Source organism: Fusarium oxysporum, chromosome VI (assembly GCF_013085055.1).
Source record: "Fusarium oxysporum Fo47 chromosome VI, complete sequence".
In the NCBI taxonomy this organism is placed as follows: domain Eukaryota; kingdom Fungi; phylum Ascomycota; class Sordariomycetes; order Hypocreales; family Nectriaceae; genus Fusarium; species Fusarium oxysporum.
Genome location: NC_072845.1, coordinates 854733 through 869851, shown reverse-complemented (window position 1 = coordinate 869851; position 15119 = coordinate 854733). Strand labels below are relative to the sequence as shown.

The following is a 15119-nucleotide window of genomic DNA, read 5'->3' as shown; positions in this document are numbered from 1 at the left end:
TGAGAGCCCCTCGCCCTTTTAGATTGTTCTAAAAGGTCTCAACGGTTTCGCCACACTCCCTATTGTCCACGTCACAGCCATTGTGACTGACTGATTGCATCTCGTGGCTGACAAACCACTTTCGCTTTACCTGCACCATGCAACCTTCTACCACTTTCGACGACAATACAATCTCGTCAGTCAAATTGCAGACTGAACGAACTTCGTCTCTCCCCTCTATTCAATCTCTTCCTTTTCACTACTCACCATCCGGCCCCTCAAACAGCACAAACAACACCACAACAATGGCGGCCAATTCTCCTCACAACGCGCAAGCGACCAGCGCAATGCCTCCTCCAGCCCATCCTGCCTCAACCCCTTCCAAGATGCATATCAACAGTCTGATGTCGCCTCCAGACCAGGCACACGATAGCTTCTATTACCACACCGGAAAGGTCGACAACTCCTCCAGCAAGAACGCTTCAGGAAAGCCTCCAATGTCTCCTCCCATCTCGCCTTGCAACAGACCGATGGCCACCACCGAGACACCAACAAACTCAATCCAGGACCCCGTCCTCTACCCATCCGATGAGGTGCCTTCCAGTCCGGCCCAGACTCCTCTATTTCCAACCCTTGAGGATCGTGACCATAGTCGAACGATTGAGGAACACATGCAAAAGAATATCAACGACAAGATTTTTGTTGAGGTGCAACCCCCGACACGCAACGACTATGAGCTTGTGGCGTCGTTTCAATCGCAACTCAACAAAAACTACGAACTTAACCCAAAGGCATGGATGCTGTCAGTGAATAAGCAGGCTCGTGACGACAATCGTCGCATCGCTCAAGCCAAAGCACGCGCTCGTCCCTTGGCAGCCAAGGCCGCAAAGATATCTCGGCCTCGCCCCGATAATCGTGTTCAGAAACCTACCCAGCGATTCATTCGCGCCCAACCTACCAACAGCCCTAAACGGCCAACGCCTCAACTCAGCGCCAATGGTACCGCTGAGCCGAAACCTCGCGCTCAAGGCCCAGACAAGGATTTTGAATCACTGCCGGACTTCTGTCCACCATTGAGCACGCTCCCCGACAGATCGACCATTCTCAAAGTTGATTGGAAGGGACAGCCACTCGACAACAGCAACGATCCTCATCGACATCTTCTTCATCCTGACGAATTAACGCTGGCAAGCAATCTGCGCCTTGACTGTGCGACGTACCTGGCCAGCAAGAGACGCATCTTCATTAGCAGGCTTTCCTGTTATAAGCGAGTGAAAGACTTCCGCAAGACCGACGCCCAACAGGCTTGCAAGATTGATGTCAACAAGGCCTCCAAGTTGTGGACTGCCTTTGACAGAGCCGGCTGGTTTCACAAGGGATTCATGGAGCCATTTCAGAACACCAAGCTGAACTAGTGTCTTTCGCAAAGTTGGACGCCTTCGAACCTCGATCGCCACGGCCTAGCTTGTCCTTTATTTGCAGCTTGTCTTCTGAGCAACGATGTTTGTCACGGGAGTTTCATTTCATTTAATTTTATCGTTCTCTGCTGAACCCATATGGTTGGATCAGTATACGAGAATCAATCGGAATCACGGCACATTTATTTTTTTCCTTTGGGCGATACACCATAGCATTAGGGACTCTTATCTTCATGATACCCGGAGTGCATATATACCTGACCCTGACCCCTTTGCGATCATGTCACACCACTCCACAGATTTCTTTTATTTCATTTTCTATCACGGGTTCCGGTCTTGTCTTGTCCACCTCGCCCCTCTGAAGTCATGTCATCTTCGAGGTTGTCATGGGCGAGAGATTGTGGACAGCGAGGTACAGCATGGATGGATGTATGGCGTTTTTGTGTATGGCACCTCCCAGCAGACTGGGTTGAAGGGAGCCATTTTATTTGGATTACCAGGATGCAAGCGTTGTGCGTACATGTGATGGCTAGTCAAGGCCGTGGACTTGAACATCACTGGATGGTTTCAGGTCAACAAGTATCGACTGTATGCGGGCGCGCGCCTAGGCAGAGGCACAACCTTCTGACCATGAGCAGAGATTGGATTACGGTTACCCTTTCGAAGGGACTAGCTAGACAATAGCGAAATGAAATGTTTACTCAAGCATTTATTGCATTGCCATGTTTGTGAGCGAGATGGATGAGAATGCTGACCCGATTGATCCAACGACAAAAAAAGTCTGCTTGACATGTTGTCGCAAGACCAACTGCACGTAGGGCCCCCTTGGAAGAAAATCCCTTCAGCCCTACACTACCTTTTGGGGGCCGGTTCGCTTCCTCTAGAGGTTAAGCGTGAGCCATATTTCTGGGTAAGTAAGGGACATAACCTAGGTAAGCATGTTCTGACTGATGTGCGCGGGTGAAGCCGCCGTTGCAGCGGGGACCAAGCCATTGGCAAAACCAAAGTACATTCCCAGTGACGTCTCACCAAAAGAGTACTTTGGCTAGGGGAGGGGGGGAGTGTGGATGGGACATGGCCGAGCCAGGGATTTGGGTGAGTGGTGGAGTTGGACAGCGGGAGCTTATCGGGTGGAGCAAGAAGGGAGGAAAAAGAAAAGTCAAAATGTGGCGCTGTGGCTTGAGATGGGAATAGGTACGCTCAGTGAGAGATCGAGGTATTGATGGGGTTAGGGCTTGTGATGTTTATTTTTGAGGGATTGATAAGATGGAGGTTTATTTGAAGGCACGTTGTGTTGCGGGAAAGGCGTGAGCGTGGACGTGTCTTTTCAGAGCCTGAAAGACGAATGGTGAAGCTTATAATGAAGCTTGTTTGCGAAGCTCCTCTCATGTCTTGAACTGGGGATCACGTTAGCGGTACAAATTGAAGCGAAGCGTCTTTCGAAAAACCTACATGATGATACTATGAAGAAGAAGTTCTGTTACAAATGACGTGTGTAGAGGGTGGCCAATGTTGACTCATTAGTCAACATTGGGAGTAGCTTGTGAATGGGACTACGTGTTCATGGGATATTAAACTCTGAGATGTGACTCAATATAAAGTGAGACTGCAGACGATTCCTGGTCTTTAATGCTTAACTTTGCCGGAGCCTTGTGGCAAAGCGTGTCCTCTTATGCATAGCTGTCTCCGACGAGTCTTCACGAACTTTGTCCTGACCTTTCTCATGACCATCAGGGTCCTCAAAGTCGCCACCAGAATCTTTACGGTGCTTGGTACATATGAGAACCAAGACGATAATCTTAGAACCGTTACCAACTGCGAGATTGAGGACTATTCATGATATCCATTGGACTCGAGAGCTCGCATCACGAACATCAAGGCAGCTTGCGAAGCCAATTCTCAACCAATCAACATCCGGTATGGTGTAGTGGCTAACATTTCGCGCTCTCATAACCTGAGAGATCAAGTACCGCGGAGCCCAGGGTTCGATTCCCTGTACCGGAGTTTCTCTTTTGCATTTCAGCCATCTTGAATTACAAGTAAGTTCGTTCGTTCGGTTGGCGCCCTTTTCTTTTTGTTGGCATTGTCGACTACCCAGTGGGTGGTTTGCTATTTAAGCGGGCTTTCACTGACTGTCCTTGGTGGATGTGAAGGGATTGGCACAGGGATCTATCTGCCTTTAGCAATTGTCTTTGAGTAAATGAATGGCGTTGAGCAGTCAAAGATCGAGTGATATCATCACTCGCTGGTTCTTTCACCCTCAGCAATTGATTCTCCCTGCAACTTGACGTGGGGAATCAATGATCTCTGCTGAAGTTCAACCTTACCGGTGGTGTAGCTTGTACTAATGCGCGTATACTATGACTGAGAATCCCTCACTTCCTGCTGGATATCGCTTTGTAGGCGGCGACCCAACTAGGAAGATCCATATAAGCTCAACATTTGCTTACCATTGAGATACCTTTAACCCTCATTAGTTGATGCTGTATTTGTCAATCATTACGGTTGATTCATTATGTCATGTCCTTCTATAGTACAACCTTTTGTCCCTTCCTCACACTCACTGACCAGCGGCAATAGTGTAACCTCCATCAACAGCAACAGTCTGTCCCACCAAATACTGGTTCGTAGCAAAGAACAGCACCGTAGCAGCCATATCCTGATCCTTGCCAGCCCGTCCAGCGGGAACCTTCTCAGCATACTTCTCCTTGGGGATAAAGCTCTTCTGAGCCTCATCACTTCCATCGGTGGTCATCTCAGAGGGGAAGACACCAGGAGCGATACCGTTGACGCGGATCTTGAGCTTGTTGCTGACAATCTCGGCGGCGAGCATGCGTGTAAGATGCACGGCTGCGCCCTTGGAGGCGTTGTAGGCAAAGTGGTGCTGAGACTTCTGGATAAGACCGCTGATAGAGCTGATGTTGATGACAGTTGAACTCCAGCCCTGATGCTTCTCACTGCTCTTCTGCAACAGAGGCAAGAAAGCAGCGGTGGTGAAGTACAAGCCCGTGACGTTCGTGTTGTACGTCGAGTTCCAGTCCTCAAACGTAGCATCCTTGTTATCGAAGAGGTTCTCCTTCATCTCCTGTGCAGAATCGGCTTCGACCTGGAAAGAGTTGCTGGAGATACCAGCGTTGTTGACGAGAATGCAGAGGCAGTTCTCTCTGGAGGAGTACTCCTCGTAGAGCTTCTGAATGCCCTCCTTGTTACCGACGTCGGCTTGGATGGGGATGATCTCGCCGGCGATGTTCTTGCCGTACTTCTCGACGACGGTATCGAGCTTCTCCTTTGTGCGGCCGGTGATGTAGACCTTTGCGCCGTTGACGGCGAGGGCTTGGGTGGCCATGAGGCCGATGCCAGAGCCACCACCTGACCTGTTAGCCATACTGCTGTACGAAGCGACCGAGATATCACGTACCTGTTACGAGAGCAACCTTGCCCGAGAGATCAAACAAAGCATCACGAGAAAAGTCTCGGTGCTCGCCACCACTTGCTGGTTGTGTTCCCGACATTTTAGTTGTAGTGTACTGCAAGTCTTTTCTGCTACTCGACTGAAAGGTTCGTAGTTGATTTGAAGTTGTGATACAAGAGCTCCTAACAAAAGGAGTCGTAAGTCGAAGTGAAGGTGCAAGAAAGCTTCTAGAGCCAAGTCTAAGAAACTGCCTGGACATGATTCTTATACCAAACGATTCTTCAATTAAAGAGGGGTAGCTACACAATAAAAAGTAGAAACTGCAACTGGCAAGAACTGGCACCTCAACCAATGCGCAATCTTATGGCCTCGTTGCCCAATGACGAGCTCATGATGAGATCAGCACTTTCTCTTCTGCAGTAGGAGCTTCAGCCCATGACGAAAGAGAGCGGAGGAAGTGATCCGTGAATTGCGAGACAAGGAAAGAAAGGGTATGACTAGCGAAACAACAATTGGAGTCTTTTGCAGTGTGAGGCTCTATCATGACGTCGACGTGGGGTTAAGATGATGAATTGATCAGTACTCATCGCGATCTTCATAAGCTTACAAAGAAAATGTTGTAGAAAACGTTGATCAGCCAAGCCACAAATTACCCTATTTAGATACCAACGGGTGAATTGGCCTGTAAGGTTAAGAAATGGCTTCATAGCGTGTCATGACGTCCAAGTAGAGGCAAGAGGCTTAACACGGTGCCCCACTACAGCTTCAACAACATCAACACCATCACGATCCTCTTTGAGGCATTGACAGTTCCAACAACACTCGATTGTTTCACTCACAGTAATCCTACACTTGTATCCGATATCGTCTCATTACAGATCTCAACGGCGTTACCCAAACCAAACGCCATTCCATGCATTCCAAGTCTCCTTCACCCGAGCATCATCTATTTAACCTCGATATGCTGCACTGCCTTCTGCCACTTTTGCTCGTCCGTCCTGTTACACTAGATGAGCCATTGTCCATCAGGGTTGTACGTAGTAAATACTTACTTGTCAAAGCGCAATAGCTTGCCCAGCACCGGCACAAGCTGAGCTCTTAGCTTGGTATCCTTCTGCTCCAAGAACTGCAGCAGAATTGTCTTGAGATAGACCGTATCTGGAGTTCCGCCAGCTGCCGGCGAGCCATTGCTTCCGCTTCGCACCGAATCGAACGAGCTGCGGCTTGAATTGGCCACGAGCTTGGTCTGCACTGACTTGAGGTCCTTGGATACCTTCTCGTATCGTTGCCGTGCCTCCTCCAACATTCGTCGTAACTCGGCTCGCTGCTTCTCAACATCACGAACTTGCTTCTCTGATGCATCGAGAGCTGTGCGCAGCTGTGATGCTGTTGTTCGGAGCTCATCCGCCTCAGCTTCAGCCTTCTCTTCCACTGATTCAAGCTCTTCTCGTCGTCGGCGCCATTCCTTCTCGCGCTGCTCAAGCTCATCTCTTTCATGTGTCAGAGTCTTGACCTCGCGCTCCAGATCCTTCAGCTTCAGCTTCAAGTCTTCCGTCTCGCGTGTCTTGCGTCGCGCAAGGGTGCTCGACTCGTCCTCGATTCGATCTCGCTCCTCAACAGCTGCCTCCATTCGCGCTCTCATCTCTCGCACCTTGTTGTCGGCACGCTCATCGACATCCGCCAACAATCGTCGCATTGTCTCGCCCTCACGGGTACGTTCCTGGAGTAGTCGCTGAACCTCAGCAAGCTCCTCCTCCAGCGACTCAGCCTGCGACTTGGACTCCTTCAATTGCACCGACATTTCCGCCGTCTGGTCTCGCATACTACTCAACAGACCCTGGGCGTTGCTGTACTGCTGCGTCTTGAACTCGGCCTCTTCTTGCGCTGCGGTCTTCTCCCGCTTCAATTTGTGCATCTGCTCTTCAAGTTCCTTCACCTTGGGTCGCAGCTTGCCGAGCTCCTCCTGTACTGTCTTGAGCTCTTGCTCTGTCTTCTCGGCCTTGGCACTAATCTCAACCTTCTCAGCTTCAGATCGGCGAAGGTCTCGTCCAGATACCCGTTGAGCATCCTCAAGACGAAGTTTGGCGTTTGTCTCGGTTGCCAATTTCTCCTGTAGACCCTTAATCTCAGTCTCGCGATCCGACGCTAGCTTCTGAACACGCTCCACATCTCGCTTGAGATCCTTCTCTCGCTTTTCCATATCCTTGAGCTCCTTAGTCTTGGCTGCGAGCTCCTCCTTCGTAGTCTTTAGCGTAGCAGACTCCTGGCGCAGGCTCTTCAGCTCAGGCTGCGCCTTCTGTAGCACCTCACGTAGTTCTGTGAGGTCCTTGAATCGGTTCTGGGCCAGTTGCTGAGCGGCACCCAGATCGGCTTGCAGGGTGGTCGTCTTCTCCTTGAGCTCGTCGTATTCCGTCTTCAAAGAATCCATCTCGCTCTGCAGCTTGGTGCTGGCTTCGGCATCTGAAGCAGATGAGTCAATCTTCTTCTCAAGATCAGCAATCTGTGTCTTGAGTTCCAACTTCTCAGCCTCGAGCTCTTTAATCTTCTCCTTGGCCTCAACATGATCTTGACCAATTGTGAGCAGGTTCTCTTGGAGTGACTCAATCTCCTCGCGTAGATCCTCCTCAGTCTTGCGCCTCTTGCTCAGACGCTCAATCTGTGTATCCTTCTCAGCAACCTCCTCCTTCAGCTTGGCGATCTCAGCCTCAAGCTCAGCATTTCCTTCGGGCTCAGCGGGAGTTGCTGGCTCAGGAGTCTCTACAGCAGCCTCTATAGCTGGAGCAGCAGCACCACCGGCACCACCCTTGCCCTTCTTCTTTTTGTTCTTCTTCTTGTTTCCACCGCCCGTAGCCGTAGCAGGTTGTGAGGCCGCAGGCGCTGGAGTTGCAGCGGCAGTGGGTACAGCAGGAGCAGGCTTCGACTCCAATTTCTTGGTCAGATCGTCAATCTTGGTTTGGCTTTCGGACTTTTCCTTCTTCAGAAGTTCGATCTGGCTGTTGAGGTCATCGATCAGTTTCTTGGAGATGTTCTTTGCGTTTGAGGCCTTGGCCAACTCGGCGTCCAGTTCGCTCGCGCGCTTGTCTGATGAAGCAAGTGAAACCTCCAACTCATCAACCTTGGCTGTATGCGTGCTCTTGTCTTCTTCCAGCTGTTTGAGTTGCTTTTGTACCTCTTCCAATCGTTGGTTCAGAGACTCGATCTCCTTGTTGCGCTCATCAAGCTGGGTCTGCAGGGACTCCTTGGCGGCGGCAGCATCGCGAGACTCGCTGAGCTCCCGAGTCGCATTCTCCAGGTTCTCGACCAGGCCGGCGCTGTTCTCCTTAACGGTAGTAAGCTCCTTCTGAAGACTCTCGACCTCGGACTTGAGCTTCTCAATTTCCTCAGACTTTGACGTAAGGTCAGCCTGAAGCTGGGGAATCTCATCGTCGTAAGAGAAGAATTCCTCGCTTTTGTCCTTGGACTCAGTAACCTCAGATAGAGACTTTTGCGGCTTATGCTTGGGTGAGAACATTCCGATGACGGAGGAAACAGGAGACTTGGACTTTTCGGGGACCTCAGGGGGAGTGTCTTCGTGCTTATCGTCCTTATGAGCTTCAGATTCGTCGGTCTTTGGCTGAGTAGAGTCTCCTGACTTGAGTGCCGCAAGCTCTTCCTCCAATTTCTTGGCCTTTTCCTCGGTTTCGTTGTGCTTCTTCTGTAGCTCTTCCTTATCTGTCGAAACCTTCTTCAGCTCCTGCATCACCATGTCGCTTCGGAGGTTCAGTTGGTTGAGATACTCGACGAGAGCTTCGGGGTCGCCAATGGAAGTCAGGGGGGTGTTTTCTCGGAGGGCTTTCTCGAATGGTTCGATCGCTGTCGCTCGCCTATGTGCAACACGGTAAGATCGAAGTAATTCTTTGAACATGTGTTAGTTTCCTGCCACTGGCGTGCGCATTCGTAGATATGGCCTTACCGGGATACGTCGCCTCGAGCTTCTCCAGTTTGCGCAGCTTTTGGCGGATCTCAGGGCTCAACTCTTGAGACTTGGACGCCTCTGGCCTGGCCGCTGAAGCGTCAGCTCCACCATCCTGATTCTTGCCCGAACTGGCATCATCCTTGGAATCATCTGCGTTCTTTTCATCCGATCCGTTGTTCTGAGCGTTGCCATTGTCGGTCTTCGAATCGTCGTTTGCAGCAGGAGGCATTGGGGTAGTAGCTCGGCTCGGCTCACTCTCGTCGTCGATCACAAAAGCGGCTTCGAACACGGCAGGATCCGGGTTCGGTGCGTCGCCAGCATCGGCAGCTTGTTTCCTAGCCTTTGCGCGCTGAGCTGGTGTGCCATCGCCCTTGCGCGACGATGTTGAGCGGGTTCTCGAGGGGGACCTGGACTGCGCAGCTGTCTGTGAGCGGGCTTGTTCTTCGGCGATGGTCCGATCGATGGCGCTTTTGAACCGCTGGAACATGTCAGTCGTTGCACATACGAGGTGTAAGCAGATAATTATCACGGAGAACTAACTTGGAACATGATGGCTCCCTTGGGTCAAAGACCAACGTCTTAAGATACCAAGGGACGCGCGTAATTTCAATATTAAATACGAATCTTTGGGGTAGGAAAATATAAAGAGACAAAAGAAAGTCTAGAAGATCAATGTAAAGAGAATAGTAGGCTACTCAACAAAACGCCTTCATGACGATGCGAACGTTGGCAGTAGTTAAGCTGATGAAAGGAGTTGTAGGGTCTCAATGGACAGAGTTACAGCACTTGCTTCCGAGCCATGACCGATCCCGTCAAATTTCTGGGGTATGATTGTGGCGTTTAATGATTGTGGCTCAGCCGCTCAGGGGCCGCATTCCACGTTTCCATGTCAGCAATAGCTTGATCCTTTGGCTTTGATGTCCTTGACAATTAGGGAGTTTTGAACTACCTATACAGGGAGAATATAAGATATTAAAACGATAGGTAGTTAAATTTATTCCAGGTGGCCGACCCATTGTTGCAGGTCGAGAGCTGCACTCGCCTGTAACATCGCCTGTGACCTGTAACTTGTAATATGTTGGAGCTTAAGATACAGTAGTGATAAGTCACTCTACTGAACACTCGAGTCCAGGTTGGCTTCAACAATTGAATTTTTCAGTCAGATACTTATGTTTCGTTTTTCAAGCAAAGCCTCCAATTCATTAGCTATAGCTGTCATCAAGTTCTCTCTGTTTGTTAAGCTCAATTGATCTTCAAGCTTCCAAATTTGGCATCAGTGGAGCCCCTGCAGGCCCCTACAGGCTACAGCTCCCTCCCTGCCCTGTTCTGCTTGGACTCAAATCTGTTCTAGGCTGCTGCCCACATGCTCAAGCTCAGCTGAATGAGGTCACTCCTGGCGAGAAGCTACTGTCACAACTTCACCATTCCTTTACATCACATCTTTTGTCTATCCTTCACTTCTCCAACCTTTTCTTCGTACCGCGACTTTTTTCTACTTCGCCCAAATCTTGGGCATACTCTCCCTTTCTATTCTCGTTTCATTCTGTTATCTTTCCTTTGTGTACTTCTATCCTCAAATCTCCCCCCACTGTTACTTTGATCAAAATGGTGGCCTTTTGGCCCTGGGGGGTAAGTCGCCATCACTAGATGACTTCATTGCCAGAGCTAACATGACCTTCGTAGGGCGAATCCTCCTCGACTGCCTCCTTCGAGAAGACCCTCTCTACCCTGTCGACTAAAATCACTGACACTCAAGCGTCCCTCGACAAGGTCCGCGCAAGCTCTCGCCGCGCTCGTGTCATCTGGACACTCTACCTCAGTTTCGCCTATCTCGTCTATGCGATCGTTCTCTTACTTGTCGTCGGATATAACAATCTCGGCGCTTTCGAATGGGGCGGTCTTACCGGTGGCCCAGTGCTGTAAGTCCTCCCTTAATCCCTGAGCATGCGACTCGGGCTGACGATATCATGACAGCATCTACGTTACACGCACGACCCTGGCCGCATATTACAACTTTCGCATCGAGAGCCTGAGCGCTCGTCTCAAGGACCATCAGTCAGAGCGCGCGAAGACGATCCAGAAACTCAAGGATGCCACTAAATATGACTCTACCATGGAATTGATCGAGAAGTACGGCGGGGCTGATGGAAAGAGCAAGGGCAAGAAGAAGGATGGCGAACAGAATGCCGACGATACGCCCAACAAGCAGCGACCTAATGGTCCTCCGCAGGGAGCTCCCGGACGAACGCGCATGCCCCCTCCTCCGACAGCCAACATCCAGCGCCCGCATAGCCCAATGCCAGCTCCAAACCCCATGGAACCAAGTGCTGAATTTGCTCCCAACGCTGAATTCACTGAACCTCCTCCTCCGCCTCCTATCGTCCCTGGTACTCCTCAGCCTCCTCCGATGCCAACCGGATACGCCTCATACCAGACCGGACCCCCTGAATCTCACTGGTACGACCGTATCTTTGACGTTCTTCTCGGCGAGGATGAGACTGCGCCCAAGAATCGAATTGTTCTCATCTGCAAATCATGCCGACTTGTCAATGGCCAAGCTCCCCCTGGAACCAAGACGCTTTCCGAGGTCGGGCAATGGAGGTGCATGTCCTGCGGTGCTCTCAACGGAGAGATCGACGAGGGAAAGCGCATCATGAACGAGGTTCTCGATGCCGCCAAAGATGCTCCCACAGATGGCGAGAGCGCTCATGAAGACATCGCTAGTGACAAGGGTGAGCCTCCCATGATCGAGGTGGGCAAGTCAGGGATCAAGGAGGAAGACGATGACGGTCCAGCCGCAAGCGTTAAGAAACGCCGAGGCAAGGGCAAGAAATGATCTGTATCTACAATGTAATTCTATACGAGCACCATGGTGTTGACAAATACGGGAATGAGGTTTGGGTTTGGGTTTGTTTAATAATGCAAATACTTTGAAACTTGCTCACCCTGGACTAGTCTGTCAAGGAGAGCATTGGGTCATGAATCTTTGGTCGCTACGTATATTTCTCGTTGAGGAAACCATAGGATATTCTAGTTTCCCGATACGCTCTCCTGTCCCCTGCGGATGTTACTGGCCAGAGACCGGCGTGTGCATGACGTTCATCTGCAAGAGTTCCTCAATTAGGAGTTGTTGAGAGCAGTCATCCTCCAAACAACATTGGTAATGACAAGGGACTCTGTATCGCCATGAACTACAGGACCTTTGAATCTTTGGACAACCGTAGAGAACGTTGGCTGTATGAGGGCTGACGCCATGAAGGCCATACCCTCAATTGCCCATATCTTTCATCCCATCCCATCTCATCGCCCACATGAGTTGTGTCCTTCAAGATCCGTGAGACGATAACAACATAATCTATACTGCCATCACATGCTGCGAACAGCATACCATCTTCGCTACAGACGTCATAAACGTAACCTCTGCCATCCAACTCAAGCTCTCAACTCTCACCTCTCAACAAACCATCACGCCACAATCTCATATCATCGCTGTAAAACAAGTCAAGTCTATCATTTTCAGCTATACAGTCTTCTGACCAAAGTAGTTCCAACAAACGCTTCTGTTAAGTCTTCCATGTAATACTGTAAAGCCTAACCATGCGTAGCACCCCAAGATTCATCATGATCTAGACCAAAGAGCGCTAAGACATCGGACAAGTCGTTGAATCTTTTACCCCTTGCATGTGCTTTCCCCCTCGCCTACATACATCATCATAGTCGGCTCGCTTGATAAGATGCCGCTGTTCCAGGTCGTCAAGATGTACAAGTGTAATGTAGCACCGCAAGCCGTTCGTGTGGATCATCAAAAACAATAAAAAAAAGACCAGTCAATCCCACATGCGTCAATCATGTGGGTTGCCGTGGGCTGTCGACTTGTGTTTCGCTTGTTTCTCTGTATTCGACATGCCCGAAGCGTCTATAATCACTTTATCTCTTCCTCACTTCCGTCGCCCAGCCGTCGATGCCTTCACCGCGGCCACCGACTTCCAGGCCCTCAATCTTCAGCCCCTTCATGCCAGGTGTATCCTCCAACCAGACGTGACCTGCCATACCGCCAGCATTGGCTCGTTTCTCAGGTACTAACTCCAACATTGGGGTCAAGAAGTCTGCGATACGCTTTGCTTCGTCTTCCTTGAAGTGATACTTCTCGCGTAGCACATCTGGTAGAGCCCAATGCCGCAGTCGGTGGATGTTTCGCAATTCTCCCTTTCGGTTGAAGATCTCCTGACTCCACTTGCCACTGAGACATAGAGATTTGGGGAATGGCCCAAGAAGCTCGATGATTTGAGCGATGTGATCATCGTCCTTTCCATACTTGGTACCTGACTGGGGGTCAAACAAGTAATCACCTGTGATTAACTCAAAAACCTGGTGGGCAGTCAGTAATGTTCTACAGAAGCCAGTGCCAGCTTCACTACGAAGATCGCTGTACATACCATAGCTGCCATACTCCATACATCAGTGCTGGCACCCCATTTGGAACCCAAAATGACCTCGGGTGATCTATATTGTCTTGTCTGGATGTCGTTGGTAAAGTGATGATTGACCCAGCAGGCGTTGCCCAGGTCTGCAATCTTGACGCTGATAACGTCGAAAGCGTGCGCATCTTCTGCCTTGCGCTTTTCGCCTGTTGAAGCAGAGGGAGAGTTTGACTTGTCTAGAGAGATGCCTGAGACTTCTCGACTGAGAAGGTCGCTTGAGTTTTGTTAGTGTCTGATGGAACCTTGTCGTTGAGTGGCGAATAACTTACGCAGACTTTTCTCGCTGCTTTTGGGCATCGTCGGATGGTTTGGGAGATGCCTCCTTTGATGACTTGCCTGCTGACAAGATCGCGTTAGTCATTTTTGAGCCATATACGAGATGATCCATAGCTTGCTTACCCTCGTTCAGGACACCAGCAAGACTAGAGTGGGTGTTCGGTGAGGGGAAAAGGTTCGACTGGTTGAAGCTGGTATTGAGAGGAGATGGGAGTGGTTGACTGCCAGTAATGAGAGTCCTTCGGCGCCGCCGTCCATTGCGGTTGTTCTCCTTTTCGGCAGATTCAGGTTTGACGACGCGCTTAACGATCTGTTCAACATCCCCAATCTCGATAAGGACGTTTTCTGGTTTGAGGTCGGTGTGGATGATACCGCATTCGCGATGGAGGTAGTCCAGGCCTAGTAGAACCTGCTTTGTAATTTGTTTAACGAGAGGCATGGGAATGCCACGGTGATTCCAGCGCTTGATGAGCCCAAGCAAATTCTCTCCCAGCACCTCGAAAACCATACAGACGTGGGTGCCGTGGGGTCCCTTGTGCTCGAACGAGTCCAAAAGACTCACGACGTGCTTGCGACCAGGGTGGTCGGGCTTGGCTTGGACAATCTTGTTGAGCAGCTTGATCTCATCGATGGCGGTCTCGGTGTAGTGGGCGGCGGAGCGGACGACCTTGAGGGCGACATGCTTGCCGTTGGTATTGTCGCGGGACAGCCAGACGGTTGAGAAATGACCCCATCCTAGCTTGCGAACCACGGTGTATTTTCCATCCTTGAACTTCTCTCCGACTTGTACTGGGTGGTAGCCACCTTTGCAGTAATCTTCAGAATCCTCCTCATCTGCAGTATTTTCGGCGGCATCGTCGACGGACGAGGAAGAGGGGGAGTGGGCCATGGCGGAAAGCTGGTGGGATCTATTAGGGGGGGAAAGAGGTCAGCGGTGGCTTAAAATATATGTAGAGATGCGGCAAAAATCAGCGCAACAAGGCGACGTGTAAATGATGAACAAGAATTGAGGCGGAGCCAATGCAATCAGATCAAACAACCACGGTCGCAAGATTTGGTGGGAGAGCGACGGCGGCGAAAGAGCTGAGGCCTTGCGCGTGGTGGGGGACCTTTGCCGGATTGGGTTTGGGTGTAGTGAAATGGCGGGGAAGCATCAAAACATCATCCAGACGATAACGTAGCAACGAGTCAAGTCTTTCACTGGCGCTTCCAGTTGAAGATTTCGGTACCAAAAAGACTCGGGCACTGAATTGACTGACAGCGGTGAAACACACGCCTAAGCTTGGGCGCCAAACCGCTACCGACAAAGCATAAACGGGACGGGGAAGTGTAACCTTGATTTGAGAAAGCTGGTCATGGTGCCTTCACATGACGCAGCTTGCGCTGGTAATAAGTCGGGCGTTGAGTCTGCTTCTTTGTCCTTCTCTGCTCCTGAACTTCGGGGGCACCAGCTCAAGTTAATCACGTAGTGAAAATAGTGACAATCGTGGGAGCAGTGCGCGACAGATAAGCCAGTGAGCGGCGTGGCGGTTTATGAGCGGGGGATAAGGAAAGGTGATGGAGAGAACAAGGATCTGGCGAAAATGACGAAGATGACA

At 50.5% G+C, this 15119-nt stretch overlaps 4 protein-coding genes and 1 non-coding gene across 5 annotated transcripts; 3 read left to right on the top strand and 2 right to left on the bottom strand.

The window, feature by feature from the left end:
• Positions 1-137: 137 nt before the first annotated feature.
• On the top strand, positions 138-1394 carry FOBCDRAFT_240763 (uncharacterized protein; the record flags this gene model as incomplete). The annotated part of the gene is made up of 1 exon (XM_054704964.1): positions 138-1394. The coding sequence occupies one exon, from the start codon at positions 138-140 to the stop codon at positions 1392-1394; it is 1257 nt and encodes a 418-aa protein (XP_054560939.1).
• Positions 1395-3310: 1916 nt separating this feature from the next.
• FOBCDRAFT_t160 lies at positions 3311-3401 on the top strand. The gene has a single exon. It is a non-coding gene; the product is annotated as a tRNA-Glu (tRNA).
• A 484-nt stretch (positions 3402-3885) lies between these two features.
• FOBCDRAFT_251074 (uncharacterized protein) lies at positions 3886-9540 on the bottom strand. Its single transcript, XM_059610935.1, has 5 exons — positions 9305-9540; positions 8762-9242; positions 5862-8703; positions 4816-4940; positions 3886-4766 (listed from the first exon to the last, which is right to left on the bottom strand). The coding sequence occupies exons 1-5, from the start codon at positions 9311-9313 to the stop codon at positions 3958-3960; spliced, it is 4266 nt and encodes a 1421-aa protein (XP_059467335.1). The 5' UTR covers positions 9314-9540; the 3' UTR covers positions 3886-3957.
• Positions 9541-10369: 829 nt separating this feature from the next.
• On the top strand, positions 10370-11600 carry FOBCDRAFT_275177 (uncharacterized protein; the record flags this gene model as incomplete). Its single annotated transcript, XM_031187236.2, has 3 exons — positions 10370-10393; positions 10448-10683; positions 10739-11600. 3 exons carry the CDS (start codon positions 10370-10372, stop codon positions 11598-11600), a joined length of 1122 nt encoding a protein of 373 aa, XP_031038371.1.
• A 1091-nt stretch (positions 11601-12691) lies between these two features.
• Positions 12692-14410, bottom strand: FOBCDRAFT_202697 (kinase-like domain-containing protein; the record flags this gene model as incomplete). The annotated part of the gene is made up of 3 exons (XM_059609042.1): positions 12692-13132; positions 13201-13459; positions 13515-14410. 3 exons carry the CDS (start codon positions 14408-14410, stop codon positions 12692-12694), a joined length of 1596 nt encoding a protein of 531 aa, XP_059465090.1.
• Positions 14411-15119: the final 709 nt, after the last annotated feature.

Bases quoted from the DNA above. Each gene is read 5' to 3' on its own strand.
- FOBCDRAFT_251074 (XM_059610935.1), bottom strand. The intron at 8,704-8,761 runs GTAAGGCCATAT...ACATGTTCAAAG, and splicing joins GCTCGAGGCGACGTATCCCG to AATTACTTCGATCTTACCGT. The intron at 4,767-4,815 runs GTACGTGATATC...CTAACAGGTCAG, and splicing joins CAAGGTTGCTCTCGTAACAG to GTGGTGGCTCTGGCATCGGC.